General features: G+C 34.3%; 2 protein-coding genes across 4 annotated transcripts in view; both read right to left on the bottom strand.

Annotated features, from left to right (window-relative positions):
- The window catches only part of LOC109207682, a 12,590-nt gene extending 12,488 nt beyond the window's left edge, over positions 1-102 (bottom strand). Inside the window, exon 1 of the mRNA XM_019370652.1 lies at positions 1-102. This exon is cut by the window's left edge and continues 168 nt beyond it. The gene's annotated coding sequence lies outside the window, so the exon portion shown is untranslated.
- On the bottom strand, positions 1,541-11,657 carry LOC109207664 (protein REVERSION-TO-ETHYLENE SENSITIVITY1-like). 3 transcript variants are annotated; one of them, XM_019370642.1, is made up of 5 exons: positions 11,480-11,657; positions 11,308-11,379; positions 9,948-10,013; positions 2,524-2,950; positions 1,541-2,148 (listed from the first exon to the last, which is right to left on the bottom strand). In XM_019370642.1, the coding sequence occupies exons 4-5, from the start codon at positions 2,830-2,832 to the stop codon at positions 1,726-1,728; spliced, it is 732 nt and encodes a 243-aa protein (XP_019226187.1). In that variant the 5' UTR covers positions 2,833-2,950; positions 9,948-10,013; positions 11,308-11,379; positions 11,480-11,657; the 3' UTR covers positions 1,541-1,725. The 3 variants fall into 3 exon arrangements, with proteins under 3 accessions (XP_019226187.1, XP_019226176.1, XP_019226183.1); XM_019370631.1 differs by having other exon boundaries at positions 2,524-2,940; XM_019370638.1 differs by having other exon boundaries at positions 2,524-2,940; positions 11,308-11,361.

Raw genomic sequence — 18,020 nt, 5'->3', positions numbered from 1 at the left:
ACTTTACGAAGTGGATGGGGTACTGACAGAGAGACGTGTTTCAGTATCTGTCGAATGCTTGGGGAAGAAGCACAAGCTGATTTCCTTTACAGGAAACAAATCTTTTACTACCTTTTTTATTTTTATTATTATTTTAATATATAGATTACATTATTTACATATGCTCTCCGGGTACAAAATTCTAAAATTAAAAAAAAAATTAAGATATAAGAGTAAAAAAAATTCTAATATAATAAAATTATAGTTTTTTTAGGATAAAACATAAAAAAATATGTCACGTTTAATGAGATAGTGAGAATAGTAATTACATTTTGTTGTGGGCGTTTAGGTACTTTTAGAACTTTTTTGTTTTTTAGAATTTGTAAAAGATCTTTTAATTAAAAATATTTACGTAGTATTTATTTCTTTTTATGGATCCTGCGCACTGGTTTATAAGAGCATTAATCCGTGATTAACACAAACTCATTCCAAATCAACATGACCATAAATATTTGGTTTACTCAATTTATTTTTATATACCTCTCATGATACGTAATTTATATTTATTAAAAAGATTTTAAAAGAGTTAATACTTTAAAGGGAAAAAATCTTACACCTTTTTTATTTTTAATTTAATTATAAATAGCATAGAATGTGAGTCTGCTTGGAAATATAATATGAATATTAAAAAAGAAAAAAAAAATCATTGCCGGTAATAATGCAGTTGCTTTCGCGGGTGATGTGCCAACCAGAAACGTACTTCACGTAATTTTTGGATCATTTGAATTCAATCTATATATTAATTACATATATTCCTTTTATATTATTTTAGATTCTTTCATTTTTTTTCTTGTCATTTTCTTTGTCGTTTGAGGCTATTTATTATAGACTTATAGTGGTAGCATATTTTGTGTTAGTGCCAATACACCTCATATTGCTCCTCAGAGTTCACCAATAAATCTAAAGATATGGAATCAAAATCTATCCTATTGTCTCGAATTACACCAATAGATTTCTATCGTCTACATTTAAAACTAATACATAAATGATTTTGAATTGGTCTCATTTTAAAATTTTCATTTTTCTTTGTTGTAGTAAAATATGGAATAGTGACCAAATTACTACTTTCAAAAACTCCTTTTCAACTTTAACTTTAATACTACTATTTTTTTTTCCAACATCAAGATGTGAACCAAGTGTTGCGCCTATATGTGGGGTGGAGCTAAAAGCCCGGGTTCGACTGAACGCAGTAACTTTTGCTCGGACAATTTATTTGTATAAGAAAATTCATTGAATATGTATATAAATATTAAATCTACAATTCAATTATTAACGCTTGAAGACGTTAAAATCGTAGCTCCGCCTATGGTAATCAGACCTCGAGGTTGGGACAAAGCACTTGATCTTTGGGCCACATTTCATCATCTTACTCTCTAATTTAAGTATCATATGGAGTATTTGTTTGATCTTTTCACTTTTCTTATTTTTATAAAAAAATTGAAGCTGCGTTTAGAAACTCCATTACTTGACAGGAAGAGCAATGGCTGAAAAGAAACAAAAATGAAACATAGCCACTAGACATAACTTTATTAAGCTAAAAGATAAAAAGTCTTCTGCTATTACATACATTTATTAACATTGCAGAAAATAAGTGTCCAGTTCTTCTACAAGAGACGAGTTTATTAAGGAAAACATTTCAGTTTCCTTGTCAACCACCTATAAGACTCGAACTAACAGCACAACGTCCTACTGTTCAATCAGATTGTTGAAACAGTAAGTTGCCAAGATATACCATCCAGCAACAAGAAGAAAAAAGCTCAACATACCAAGCAGAAACTGCCACCCGACCATTAAAAGTCCGAAGCAAACCATCACAATGAAAGGCATAAATGATCTTAAGATTGATGAGCTGTCAACCCACTGCCCCTTGGACAGTACAACAACTCCAACATTAACCATGTTCCAATTCATTGATCCTCCATAGGATAGCCGGTTCAGGAAATCAGCGACAAATGAGTGGTCGTTGCAAGTGAAAGGGTTGAAATTTCTATGCTCAAAGTTGAGCGTAGAAGAGTGAAGAGCATCATCCCAACTTACTGCTGTCCCAAATTCTGCATGTTGATAACCTTGCTTGCATATGTGTCCAGAAAGGTTGGGAGGAAAACAGCACTGTTTAAGCATAAACAAAGTTGATAAAGAAAGTTACCAAAACCTGTCTGTAGAGTTCTAAAAGTCATTGAAGGCAGCGGCGGAGCCATCTCTAACCAAGGGGTGCGAATTGACACCCCTTCGCCAGAAAATTACACAAAGTAGCTAGGTAAAAGATTTTTTTTTTTTAATGTAAAAATACTATATGTCGACTCCCCTTGACTTCTTCATGTGTTTAATTTTTTATATTTTGACTCCCCTTCGTGAAACTCCTGGCTCCACCACTGGTTAAAGGGATGCTACTGCAAGTGCACTATTTAACTTTTCTTGATTCTTTTCTCTTTAGGGGGATGGGGTGGGACTTTGCAATGGATGAAAGAAGTCATGGACACATACCTGCCGTCTATCTAGCTGATAGTATCTGGCTACAGCTCCATATGAGAGATTACCAACATTAATCATGTTGGATCCAGAAAAATCTACAACAGTACCATCCTCCCTGCATATGCCAACATGTCCGATGAAAGGTGCAAGCCAAGAAACCACAGGGAGAGGAGTCCAAACAAGGCAACAAGGGAACTTTTCTTTCTTTGGATCAATTTCGTCCAGTGGCCACAAGTCATGCTGAATTCTTTGCAAAGCATTATCCCTTTCAACCACATACCTAGGATTTACATCCATCATAGGAAATCTTCCTGGAAACATATAGCTATGTACAATTTTGTCGTTCCTAGCATTCCAAACTCAGATGACAGCTTCTTGCATTATGGCCCCACTGAACTATTTCTCATTAATCCAGATGAATGAGATTCCCTGCCAAATACTTTATCAAAGAATGAGATTCCTTACAAATAGAAAAAGGAAGAGCTTCTCAGTACAACCTCTAGGCAAAGACTGGAGCTATATCCTCACAGGGTCACACTAAAGTTTGGACAGGGGTCACAATTAAAAGTAGAGTCTCAGCCTTTACAGTTCAGAAAAAGAACGATGAGTCAAAAAACAGTCCTAAGATAAATATTACTTAGCAGTTCCAACTTAGGAGCATAGCCACTTCTTACAGTCTAAAATAAGCCAGAATAAGAGGAACTACAAGAAGCAGGATCTTCTATTCTTGACATATACATAAATCTATATGCAAATACAGGAAAGATACTTGAAGTAATCTCAGGTATCACATCCGATCAATCATTCCTTGAGTATAAATCTGACAGAAACAACAATTAAATATCATATGATTCAGAAAGCTTCTAAAGGCACTTTATTCTGTGTTTCAACGCCCTTTAAGTTCAATATAGAATGATTTAATTACAGAGATAAAATGGGTTCAATTGAATGCTTCACAATAACATATAAGGAGACACGAGAAGAAATAATCATTGGAACAAATGAAGAGGTAGCTTAGGCTGATCGAAATGACTGTTACAAGGTAATGTACCTAATAAACATTGCTGACACAAATAACTTCTCGCCCACCTATATCCTGTCAGTTTTAACCAGCAATCACGCCCTCTGTAATTCATATCTCATATTCTTCCTACTATAATAACCATCAAAGGTGGCTTTTACAAACATTGAAAATGTGGAGGACAATAGCACCAGCATTTCTTAAACACCTTGAAAGTAACATAAAGTTGTAGCTTCAAGTTCCCAGTTGGTGGTCAATATTATCACAAACTCAACTAAACTAGATGTTCAGAGTCCCTTTGTGCATTACGGCAATTAAAACTCCAGGCACTGGCACAGTTCCTTAACCCTTTTTATGTCACAATGAAAAATAATACTTTTTGTACTAGAAGTTAATACACAAATTCTTTGGTCTATCGACAGAAGCTTGAGCTGAAACCTATCACTGAAACAGAAAGATTATTGAGCTTGGAGATTTTTGTTTCATATCAAATACCGGTAGTTTATCAAACCAAAAAAGGAAAGAAAAAAGAATCAAATAATTAGTATGTCACATGAAAGTAACCTCTTTAGTAAAGAAAGTTTCCAATGGAAGCAGGTTGCTGATAGATTTTGAATTAACTCAAGAAATGCCAACCACCAAAGAAAAGGGGAAAAGGCCTAAGCATTTAAATTTCAGGCTAGGTCACTCATGCACCATGCTTATTCAAAAATGAAGCAACCAAGGAGAATAAACATTTGACTCGCTTGGCTTAAATCTCGAGTGAAAAGGAAATGACTTGTGTCACGGATAGGGAAGTCGGTAAGATGATATTTCTATAATGCCCAATATCTAAAGGGAAGAAGAAGATGTAGAAGTTCTAACTTACAGCACCTGCTGATCATGAATGAAATTTACCCTCCTAAAAAAAGAAAGAAAATATAGAGAAGAAAATGTAGTCATATTGAATAACGTTCCTTATTTTCAATGATATAGTAGTGGATAACTTAATGTTCACTACATTTTCTTTACCAAAATACAAGATACACTTACATATAGGCGTGACTGACACAATAGAAAATAGAGGGATGAATGTGAAGGATATCTATAAATTACGCATTTATTGCACGGCTTGACACATTCATTATGTCTGCACCTATCAATGCCCTGTTTGACTTCCTAACACAAGCTCATAGTGATGAAACTACTTCAGCCTGAAAGCTAATATGGAAAAATCAACATTAACGAAATACTACATTCATAACAGTTAACAATCACCATATAGTGCCTAGTTGCCTGGAAGAACAAGAGGCAGCCTTTATCCAAAATAAATAAATGAAAAGAGTATTGTAGTCAGCAATTAAGGCCAACAAACAACCTAAAGAAAAGCAGTGACAGAAGTCTGATATTTTCTGGAAGCAATAGGCCGGTATAAGGCCAGCAATCACTGGGAAGAAAACAGGCTGACAATTGCCAGAACAATTAACCAAAATAAAATGTGGTCACATAAATCAGACATCTACCAAGATAATTATTAGAACATCGATCGAATCAATATTAGCAGGGTGATAGATAAAGACAAACATATAAAGATTAACCAGATTCAGTTTCATTTCATCACGTTTAGGTTAAAATCTAGCCATTTAAGTAAAGATCATCTTATGAAATTTAGCTAAAATGGAAAAATCTTAAAACCCTCCTTTTCGATTTATGTGAACCTATTTCCTTTCTAGTCCATGCCAAAAAGAATGACCCCGTTCCTTATTTGGAAACAATTTACTTTTATGCAGTAATTTATAGCCACACAAAATATATGTGCCTCATTTTACACCAAAAGTCTTTTCTCTTTTCTTAAACTCCGTGCCCAGTCAAATAGGTTTACATAAATTGAAACGGAGGGAGTATCTGTTTTGGATCTTCCGGAAACTATTGGAAAATAAAAGGTTAGTACAAAAGATACTTTCCAAAATGGTTTATCTCTCATATTTAAAAGAAGCTATGCTAATTACATTTTTTTAAAAGGGGTGATAGGGGAATTACATGGCTTATAAGTTTCATGAGGATCGGCGAATATGTTAAAGTTGAGGAGTTCCTATACAAAATGTATGACACCTCAATAAGAAGGAAGGAACGGACAAGATGATATGGAGGGTGTCGAGAGAATAATTATTTCAATGAGATCATACTACATAGGGCTACTGGTACGGAATCTGGTTCTTTTAGGGTATGGTTGATGGTTGTTTATGAATTCCATCTCTACTACAAAATCGGACGTAGGAGTTTCTTCCCATCCAGCTCCTCACAAACAAAAAGATTTAAAACCGTTAATTTGAATTAAAATAGTATAGTAAATCTTAAGATGTATACGTATTTAGTGAGATCGAAAATGGGATTTTTTGAGATTTCATTCAATATATAATAGCTTTTCCCCCTTGTTGATGAATTGGATCCTATATAAATGTGGTTAACATAAGGGAAGGCGATAAATCATTATGATTTGGTGTAACTTATGTAGAGACATGGCGAAGATAGTGATCACCACATGTTGCATTGTAGTCTCATATCACAACTATGACAATGTGTTGTCACGATAAAGACGAACATATAACGATTATCTCTAAAATCTGTTCCCCTTCACCGTCTCTGGTTTTAGAGAGAAAAAAGTCTAACCCATTTTAGGTAAAGATCATGTAATAAATTGAGCTAACATGGAAAAGATTTCCATCATTTTTTCTCAATATTCAACATTAGTGGAAAAGAAAGTAAGTACAAGATATGCGCTTCGCAAAATGGTTAATTTTTCCTAATTATAGAGAAACTATGATGGCTAATCATTTAAGAAGGTATAGTAGAAAAGTATACGAGACATAAGTTTCACGAGGATGCTATTACATTGTTGCTTAAAGTAATGAAGCAACATGAAGCTAGGGATTATCATGTCAGGGCTTAAGCCATGTGCTTCAAATACTGACGCACAAAGTGATTAAAACAAAGACCTCGCCTTTGAACATCAACTTTGAGGAGTTGGATTATTTTATGCACTTATTGAATATTCTATGTTAAAACTAATTATTTTATTTGCAATTTGATAATTATAGTACTAAATTCATATAAAATTGGAATTTTTAGTTTTCCATAATTTTTGCACTCCACTTCAAAGAATTGTGCACTTTTTTGAGATGGAAAGAAGCATTCACTTTATTTCTCGTTTTTCGCTTCAAGCCCCATAGACCTTATCGTTTTTGCGCTTTTCACTTTTAAAAACACTAGGAACAAATAAGGTTAAGGAGTTCCTATAGAAAATATATGACGCCTCAATAGAGAGGGGAAGGATTGACAAGATGATATGTAGGGTGCCGAGGGATAATCATTCACGGTTGCGACATTACATGGAGCTATTAAAAGGGATAAAAAGGGAGGTATTGAAGAATATTTTGAATACCAAAATACCAAAGAAAGTAGCTTTTTTCCTTGTTGATAACGTGGAATGAGATACGGCGGCTAACATAAGGGAAGGCGGCAAATTGTTACAAGTTGGTATTACTTGTGTGGAAAAGATCGAGAAGATATTATGCAGCCGATATTGCATTGCAGTCTCATCATAGAACCTTGTGTTGGGTGATAGAGCAAGACAAGCATAGCGCAAAACTATCATAAGATTATCTCCGTAACCAGTTCCCTATGGTTGGTTTATAAAAGAAAAAGCCTATTCATTTTAGTTAAAGATCTTGTAAGAAATTTGGTGACATGGAAAATGAGCTCTTCATCATTTTTAGATTTTTCAACGCTAATGGAAATAAAAAGCTTCATACTAAAATACACACCATTGCAAAATGGTTAATGTCTCCTTATAGTTGAGAAACTATGGTGGCTAGTTAGTTACATAAAGGATGATAGCGAATTGCATGGGTTTTAAGTTTCATGAGGGGCGTTCAAGATTGGAAAAATATAAGGATAATGAAGAGTTCCTACATAAAATACTCCCCCGTTCCAAAAAGAATGATACTCCCTCCGTTTCAATTTATGTGAACCTGTTTGACTGGGCACGGAGTTTAAGAAAAAATAAGACTTTTGAAATTTGTGGTCCTAAACAAGTCAAAATGAGGTCCAGAGTATTTGACTGGTTATAAAAGCTTCTCATTAAGGGTACAATTGGAAGTTTAAACTAAATTGTTTCCAAATTTAGAAAGGGGTCATTATTTTTGGAACGGACCAAAAAGAAATAGGTTCACATAAACTGGAACAGAGGGAGTACTATTTTCTTATTAGTCCATTTAAAACAGATGATACCTTAAATTTGGAAACAATTTAACTTGAACTTTTCATTTTACACTTAACAAAAAGCTTTTATAGCCACACAAACGTTATGGCATGTTTAAGACCATAAGTTCAAAAGTTTTATATCCACACAATGTTATGGTATGTTTAAGACCGCAAGTTTCAAAAGTCTTCACTACTTTCTTAAACTCCGTGCTCAATCAAACTACAGCATAAATTGAAACGGATGGATTATGTGATACTTCAATAGGGAGGAAAGCGATAGAGAAGATAATACATAGGTTACGTGGAAATCATTCACGGTGAGACTATGCTACATACCGCTATAAGAAGGGGCAAAAGATGGAAGCCTGGAAGAATATTAGGAATACTAGACTACCAAGAAAATAGTTTGTTCTCCCTACCGGTAATTAGGGATGCTAATTTTCCTTGATGGTAATGAGGGATGCTACGGCAACAGCTACTAACTTAAGGTAAGGCAACAATCGCTAAGAGTTGGTATTGTCTATGTAAAACATGGAAAAGATGCAAAACACCTTCTAATGCACAGCAGTCTCATATCAACTCATGCAACCTTGCATACTTTTTTTTTATATATCGGTGGTGTCCGAACACCTTGCACATACTTGACTAATCCATCGAGTATTTGTCCAGTACACAAGCATAGATTGCCCAGATAATTGCGCCCACCATTGTCGGGGGAATGGCATATCAAGCGTTGTATCCGGGATTTGAACTTCAAATCTCCAAATAGTTACTCTCGTGCCTCATCCACATCGAGACCTTCGTGCTTCCAGTTTAATATCATACTGGTGTTTCCTAGATGGGATGAAGTACTACCGATCCGGGGTTACAGAAGATTGACAAAAAAAGAAAGGCAGCTTGGAGAACTATACCATTGTGCCATTTTGGATCTATTCTTTTATTTGGGTGGGAGGGGGGGGGGGGGTCTTTGGTTGGAGAAGTGTGTCCTTTAGATTATTTGGGATCGAAAGAAATAGAAGATTGTTCAAAGCAGTAAGAATGATACAACAAATATTAAAAACTTATTTTTGTTTCAGCTGTTGGTGTAAGAGAGAATTCCTTGTTGTATAGATAGTTCGGTTAACCTTTAGATGAAAGTGGTTAAGCCACAAACCCAATTTAAACATCTCTGTATATCATCTTGGTGTGTCAACGAAATACTTATGTTTCTCAGAAGATACAGATATAAATGTTTCACTAAACATTTTCTCTAACCTATGCTACATCTCCAAAAAGTTAAGTTGTAACAAGTATAAGCGCACGCTAGACAAAATCATCTACCTAAGATTCACGTACCTCTATTACCAACTTTTTTCAGTTTCCAAGTACGAAAAAGGTAATAGATTAGTATCAGTCTGCTTTGATAATTCTGAAGGCAACAAGAAGAAATATGAAGATGAAACATATTACAGATAATTATGTTTGGAATCCAACTTTCACTATTCATAATCAAAATTATGAGGTATAAAGAGTCAATGAATTCACAGATCCTTCTTGCTGAATTACTACAAGCAATTTCATTCTATTTCTTTTGTAAAATTCAAATGACTTCAACATCTTCTGGCAGATTGTAAGTATCAAGTTATCCGAACGCCCTTCTCAGTAAAGGACAAAGAAAAGAGAAAAGCGCTTTTGAGCTGAAAACAGTGAAAAGAGATCTCCCTAGCTCATGTAGTTATCAAAGTAGCTGCAGAAATTCTTCAGGCCAATTTCATTAAAGAATAAGAGAAAGAGCTAGCAAGAGAGGGTGGTCAATCAAAGGCATGAGCACCAGTGCTCCCGCAACATTAGATTCTAACAAGAGACTACCAGAAAAGAAAAGTCAACACAATTTTTGAAACATCTAAAATACTAAACAAGCAGAACTTATAGACAGTTGTATTAAAGGCTAACTGAAATTGGTTCAAGCTATTGTTCAAGTCTTTCACTAATTTAGAGCAATGATTGACATCTACCAACTAGGATACTTAACCTGATTCAAGAAAATGAATTCACTCCCTTGAGTCCTTCCTAAGGTAACCAAGGACAAAAGGTATTCGAGAAATTTAATTTACAGGACCTAGATTCCAGGGTAAAAATGCAGATGCATTTGCAGTGACATAAGGGTCAAAGAAAGTATAGATCAATTATCGACCTTATTGTATCTTCTCGGCAAAGCAAGATGCAAACCAAGATGTGTTCTTGAGAATTCCAAAGTCACCTATGTACAGAAAAACCAACACCCACATAAAAAAAATAACAAAAGTAAAGATTTAAATGTAGAAATGTAAGTGCATTGAGTAACAAAAATCAACAAAGGAAAATAGGGGAAAGATGAAAGAGCCCTGGAACCTACAGAGTATAACAAGCCAAGAACCACAGTGAAGAGACACAATCAGCAACTTAGATATCAACAAAGCATTACAGTTCTGAGAAAGAGGAAGACCCAACTAAGAAAGGCTAGAAAACAAGAGTGAGTACTGGTCAGATTTTGTTGTCCACTTGTCACTTTTTTCTGTTTCTCTTTTATGTCCACTTCTTTTGGTTTACCAAGAAGAAGACGACAGTATTGTTGAGAGATGCATTAACTGAACTAAAATATATGCATCACTTTTTGTCCATTTATATATGCCACGTGGCATTGGCTCGACTGAGAATCCTAATGTCACAGAGGACACATACTCAATTAGGATCAAATAGACTATTTCTGTTCAGTTTAGACACCACCGAGCGTAGTAAATGCAAAAACCTAGTGTATCATCAATCAAATACTTTTTATCAGAAAAACTAGATATAATTGCTTCGCTAAATTTGTACCCTTACCTATTCTACACCTCTAAAAATATCGCTGTAATGAGCATAAATATCATCCGAGCTAAAATCATGTACCTCCATCTTCGCGTACTTCTACTTTTTCACGAACTACTTCTTTCAGTTTCCAAGTAGATAAAGAAGTAATAGGTATTGATCAGGCAACAAGAAAGAAGAATCTTGAAAGTAAGCCCCAAATTTTTTAAGTATGTCCGAAATCCAATGTTTACGAACCATGATCAAATTCAGGGGGAGTGGCTCTTTAAAAAGAGTGATTATAGGATCCTTTTCGATGCATTAGTACAAGCAATTTCATCCCTTCTCATTCATAAAATTCACATAACTTCAAATATGGTGGCAAATTAAATATCAAGCACATCTAATTAGATTCTAACAAGAGACTGCCAGGAAGAAAAATTCTACACATATACTCAGACATATAGAATACTAAACAAGCATAACTTATAGACATTGTATTAAAAGCTAATTTACAGTCGGTTCAAGCTATTGTCCAAGTCTTTCACTAATTTTGAGCAATGATTAACTTGGATACTGTGATCCAATTCAAGAAATCGAGTTCACTCCTTTAAATCTTCCCTAAGGTAGCCAAGGGCCCAAAAAAATCAAGAAATTGGCTTTTCAGAACCTACATTCAGTTACAAAAATAAAAATAAAAAAACTACAGTAAAGATAGTTTTTTTTACCTAATAATGTGTCTTCTGGGCAACCCAAGATGCAATCCTTACAATTCAAGTCACCTATGTAAAGAAAATAAACTAAGACCCAGATAAGAGAAACAAATGTAAGTACATTTGAGCAACTAAAATTGATAAATTAAAATAAAAAAGGGGAAAGATGAAAGAGCAATGAACCTACAGAGCAGAGGATATAAGTCAAAGAAGCACAATCAGCAACTTAGGTATCAGTGAAGCGGTTACGGTTCTGAGAAAGAGGAATACCAAACAACTATACTAGAAAACAAGAGTAAATGCTGGTCAAAAAATTTTTTGTCCTTTTTGCTTTCTGTTTCTCTTTTACTAGTATAAGAACCCGCATAGCGCGGATAATTTGACAGGATATTAGAGCTTGTTTGGCCAAGCTTCTGCGACGCCAAAAGAAACTTTTTTTTCCTAAAAAAGTATTTTAAAAAAAAATTGAGTTGTTTGGCCAATACAGAAAAGTACTTTTTGCTGCAGCAGAACTAGTTTTTCTGCTTTTGGGAAAAAACAAAAAATTCTAGCTTCTTCCAACAAGCAGAAGCAGAAGAAAAAAATTAATTTATTCAAGACAAAACTATCCTCACCATAATTTATATTATTCATATTATCCCTTACTAATTTAAGTTTTTTCTTTTCATTTTTGTTTCTAGTTTTTACAACTATTAAAATTAAAGATATCATATATATGAATCATATTGTAACTTTTCAAATTATCTTCTTCTTCACACTAAAGCAAATTATCTGCATCTTCTTTGGATTATCAATTCTCTTCCTACAAATAATTATTTATAATTTCTTCTATTATATGCTATTAGTTCCCGAATCTTTAAAATAATTATCAAATCTGATTTGTGAAATTGACCTACAAATAGGTAATAAATTTACAATTGCATTGCATAATCTATCTATATATTATTAAAAGAAGAAGAAAATGCATCCATATTTAGTCAAGTGGCAGCCTCACAATAGGCCACTTGGCATTTTAGGACAAAGTTAGTAAGGTTATGCAATAATTAGTTTCTTTTTTAATTTAAATTTTTTTTTTAAATATTATACATTATGTGTTGTTAATAATTAGCTACTCTTTTTGAATTAGAATTTAAACATACTTAACTATTTCTTTTACGATTTTTTTATACATTTAAAATTATTTTTAGTTTACGTTGAATGTCATCTTTTAAGTTTGACATTCAACATCATCTAGTTACAACTATCATGGCCATACATAATTTCATCCGATATATTCTTTTACCGATAAAGAATTCAACTATTATGCTAACGGAAAAGGGCCAAAAATGTCGAACTATTCGAAATAGCTCAAAAATATCCTCCGTTTGTTTTTGTTGCCAAAACTATCCCTGCCGTCTATGTTTTGGACCACAAATGTCCCTAAACCGTTAGTCTTGCCATTGAAGCTGACATGGCAGTCCAACTGGGTTAGATTTGCTTACATGGCCATCCACTTAAGCAATCCAGAATGACAAAACTATTTTTTCGAGAAAATTATTTTTCTGAAATTTTTTATTAAAATACAAAATCAACATTTGTTCCAAAAAAAGAAAAAATATTCAGAAAAATTATTTATTTCAGATAAAATACAAAATCAACACTTATTCCGAAAATAGTAAAAAAAAATCGGCAAATTTATTTATTTATTAAAATATTATATATAATATACAAAATAAATTATTTTGGAGCATGCTTTAATATATTGTTCCGGAAATCTTTTACTTTTTTCGGAATAAGTGTTCGATCATGAATATTTTAAATTTCACTTGAAGTTAAATTTCAGAATTTTTGTAAATTTGAAAACTCCAAAAATTATAAGAACTTCGGATGAACCAATTGACACTTACAGTAGAGGTGTGTCTTTTGTGAAGCTATAACTGATAAGTATCTAAATATTTAGATCAAACTAATCATAAATTCACAAAAGAGAGCAATGGAGTTTTTTAATCAAATCATAAAGCCCAATCAAGAATAATTTTTCCGGAATTTTTTTACTATTTTCGGAATAAGTGTTGATTTTGTATTTTAATAAAAACAATTTCGAAATAAATAATTTTTCTCGAATATTTCTTACTTTTTTCGAAATAAATGTTGATTTTGTATTTTAATTAAAAATTTTTGATTTTTTTTTTTCCGAAAAAATAGTTTTGTCGTGCTGGATTGCTTAGGTGGATGATCATGTAAGCAAATCTAACCTAGTTGGACTGCCATGTCAACTTCAATGGCAATACTAACGGTTAGGGGCATTTGTGGTCCAAAACATAGACGGCAGGTGTCACGACCCAATTCCCATACCCGGTCATGATGGCGCCTCTCGTGAAGACAAGGCCAGCCAACTAACCCAAATCCTTTCACTAACAATTATTAAACATAAATGAATAGAAGATACAACTTAATGGCATTAGAAACTGTTAGTTACTACCCGACCGGGGTGTCACAAGTCACGAGCATCTAAGGAAACCTTAACACAACTACAAGCCAATAAATACATACAAGTAAAATTTCTGGAAAACAAAAGACAACATCCGGTGCCGCGAACGCTGGCGGTCACCTTGCTCAGCTACAATAACAATACCTTCAATCCGCTAATAACCCGCTACCGGGTGAGCGATACCTGCAACTGCACGCAAGGTGCAGGGAGTAAAGTGAGTACTTCCAACTCAGTGGTAATAAGAGTAAATAATAACTGAGAGGCAAGAGATCACGTAAGAGCACTCCATCATGCTATATAGGACAGTACAACCCTTTGAGAAAACAGTAAAACCATGAAAAATCCTTTAGAAAATATCTGGCTCAGTTTAAAAAACCTTTTTTGAAAATATCCTTTTCCAACAGTCAAGCAAATGAATGCGTAATCAGATAGTGCAAGTCCGCACATAGGTCAGCCCCTCGGGCACAACACTCCATCAACAAATAACACCAGGGTGTCTGGTAAACAGTGCAAGAAGTAGCATGGATGCCAATGATATGAGAGTGCTGAATGTCATGACACGTAGTACAAACAGGAACCAATGCATGGATGCAATGCAATGCACATGACCGCTGCGGCGTACAGCCCGATCCATTTGGGTACCCGCGCTCACTGTGGGGGTTCAGACTCCGGAGGGGCTCCTACAGCCCAAGCGCAATATCATCATAGTATCGCTGCGACGTGCAGCCCGATCCATATTCAGTCCAGATCAATGCAAATGAGCCACTCGGGCAATGTCAAGTAATAGCTTTTAACTCAAAACATCAGAAAAATGCAATTTAAGTTTTTAAACTTTTAGCAATATGACTGCACATTTCAAAACAGTGTTTAACTAAGACTGAAGTCATTTAACATGCCCAGTTTCATGAAAACAGTGATAATAATCCCTAAAAGATTCAAATAATCGGCACGAAGCCCAAAACATGGCAATCAACCCAAATCACGATAGCATCAAGTAGGTTTCAGTCAATTACGCAGTAAAATCAACAACCGGGACGGACCAAGTCACAATACCCAACAGTGCTCTACCCCACGCTCATACCTGGCGTGCAAGTCACCACAATACAGCACTATGATGTGCAAATCCGGGGTTTCAAACCCTCAGGATATCATTTACAAGTATTACTCACCTCGAACCGGCGAAATCTCTAGCCCGCGACGCCTTTGCCCCTCAAATCGGCCTCCACGCGCGTCGAATCTAACCAATATCAGAGCGAATATATCACAATATGCTAAGGGAACAATACCCAATCGAAAACAATCGAAAATTAGCAAGAATCTCGAAACTAGCAAAACCCGAGCCCCGGGCCCGCTTCTCGAAAAAATTACGAAATTCACATCACCGGATTCCTCGTCTCGCCACGAGTCCATACATACCAATTTTAACAAAAAATCGGAGTTCAAATGCCCTTTCAAAATCCGTTTTTACATCACAACTTTTCAAGCTCTAGCTTGACCCGTTTTTGATGAATTTTCCACAATTTACATGTAATTTCTACCATAAACTTGGATATTTAGACCAAGGAACTTACCTCCAATTGATTCTCATTCAAAGCCCTCGAAAATTCTCGCTCAAAGCTCTCAAATCCGCTTTAAAATGGAGGAAATAACATAAGCTTCGCGGAACAAAAATGAATATAAAACCCTTCTGGCTACAGGGGTTTCCGCTTCTGCGGTCCCCACACCCGCTTCCGCGATACCGCTTCTGTGATCATTTCCCGCTTCTGTGGAATTTCACTAAACAAAACCCAAGGCCGCTTCTGCGACATATTCTCCGCTTTTGCGGAACTCCATCTATAGACCAAGATCGCTTCTGCGATCGCCCGTCCGCTTCTGCGGACTCGCTTGCGCGAAAAAGGTTCTGCTTCTGCGGAACTACCCTACTCAGCTCTTGACCGCTTTTGCGACCACCATTACGCTTCTGCGGAACCGCTTCTGCGGTCCATTTCCGCAGAAGCGAAAATATCAGATACCAGCTATAACCTGCAATTCCTCAACTCCAATTTCATCCCGATGGCCATCCGGAATTACCCCGAGGCTCCCCGGGACCTCAACCAAAAACACCAACATATCCCATAACATCATTCAAACTTGTTCCAATCATCAAAGCACATCAAACAACGCTAAAACCATCAAATCACATCGGATTCAAGCCTAAGTTCTTCAAAAACTTCTGAATGCACTTTCGATAAAAAACCCGACCAAACAGCGTCCGAATGACCTGAAATTTTGCACACATATCCAAAATCACCTAACGGAGCTACTGCAACTCTCGGAATTCCATTCCGACCCTCGGATCAAAATCTCACCTATCTACCGGAATTCGCCAAAAATGCCAACTTTGCCAATTCAAGCCTAATTCTACTCCGGACCTCCAAAATTACTTCCGATCGCACTCCTAAGTCACAAATCACCTCCCGAAGCTAACCGAATCGCTGGAATTCACATCCGAGCCTTCTAACTCGTAAGTCAACGTCCGGTTGACCTTTCCAACTTAAGCCTTCCTTAAAGAGACTAAGTGTCTCATTTCCTATCTAAACCAATTCAATTCAACTCTAACTCACCCGTTGCTGATAATAAAACATGAAAGAGCAATAAATGGGGGAAACGGGGCTGTAATACATGAGACGACGGGTTGGGTCGTCACAGCAGGGATATTTTTGGCACCAAAAACAAACGGGGGATATTTTTGAGCTATTTCGAATAGTTCAAGGACATTTTTGGCCCTTTTCCGTTATGCTAATGAAGACATTATTGCAGAGATTGATGAAGGAGATCAGCCTTCTGATATTCATTTAGAAATGCGAGACACGTCTTCTACTAATATGGAAGTGTTGTGTGATAGAAGTAGAGATGAAATTGATGAAAAGTATTATCATGTGTGAGTGACTTTATTTATTATTTCATGATGGATTATCAATATATAGTAATTTGTCGATAGACTTCTAATTTGTAGTGAATGATGTTATTTTAATTATTCAAATCATCATATAAAGATAATTAATTATACTGGATAATATCATATACTTCAGTATAACTATATATGTAAAATTGATTTAAATCTTTAGTATGTTTGTTTACTTTATGTTTTATATTTTAATTAAATAAAATAAAAAAATAAAAAAAGTCTCTTACGATAAATATTTAATTTCATTTTCATATTTAAAAGAATTATACGACCTTGGTACTATCCTTTTGGTAATTTGACACTCAAAAGCACTTTTTGAAAGGATTGGCCAAACACAAATTATTTACCAAATGTTGCAAAAAGTACTTCTTAAATGAACTGGCCAAATACAAACAGTTTTTATTCAAAAATACTTCTGAAAAAAAGTACTTTTCAAAATAAGCAGATTTTGGCAGCTTGGCCAAACGGGCTCTTAATCTTATAAAATACACAATCTATAAGAAATTAAAAGATACACATCATATAGTAATTAAATAAATTGGTTGTTCCTTTTTATTTTTATTATTGAATTAGCAAAACTTAGTACTATTGATAATTTTCTTGAGTGTTATTTATTTATCTTTTATTTTTAATTAATTCAAAATATAAATATCATAAAGTTATCTCTATTTCCCTCTTTTCGTACATTCCTGTCAACTATAATACTTATTTGGTTAGTTTTCAAATTTTGTAGTTTATTAAAAATTAAATAATATAATAATTCTTTTACTAAATTATAATTTTGAATTCATCAAAAGTATATATATATGTGTGTGTGTGTGTGTGTGTGTGTGTGTAAAATATGCTTATCTTATGTATAATATCGTAATAGTATCTTTATATTTTTGTATTTTTTATTTGAATTGAGAGTTTATTTATTTATTTTTTATTTTAAATTAATTTTAAAACTCCGACTTGAAACTACTCTCCAATTTGATTGGATATTTTTGTATTATATATTTTCATTTTATTATTATAGCTAGTTTTTTTGTTTTTTTTTTTAATTTTAGAATATTTGTAAAACTCCAACTTGAACACTCCCCAATTTGAAAGGGTATTTTTTTTTATTTTTTATTATAGCTAATTATAAGATATCTTTATTGATTAATTTAAATAGAGTAACCAATTAATTCAAAATTTAAAATTCAAAGGTTTTTAGTTATTAGAAATGGAGCAACCAAAATTACTACCTAACTTGTATGGGTATTTTTCTTTTAAATATTTTCGTTATTTACTGTAGCTAATTTAATTTTTTTTTAATTTTAAAATAAT

Source organism: Nicotiana attenuata, chromosome 2, assembly GCF_001879085.1.
Source record: "Nicotiana attenuata strain UT chromosome 2, NIATTr2, whole genome shotgun sequence".
Classification (NCBI taxonomy): Eukaryota; Viridiplantae; Streptophyta; class Magnoliopsida; order Solanales; family Solanaceae; genus Nicotiana; species Nicotiana attenuata.
Note: the sequence above shows the minus strand (reverse complement) of the source record. Positions and strands in the feature narration are given on the sequence as shown.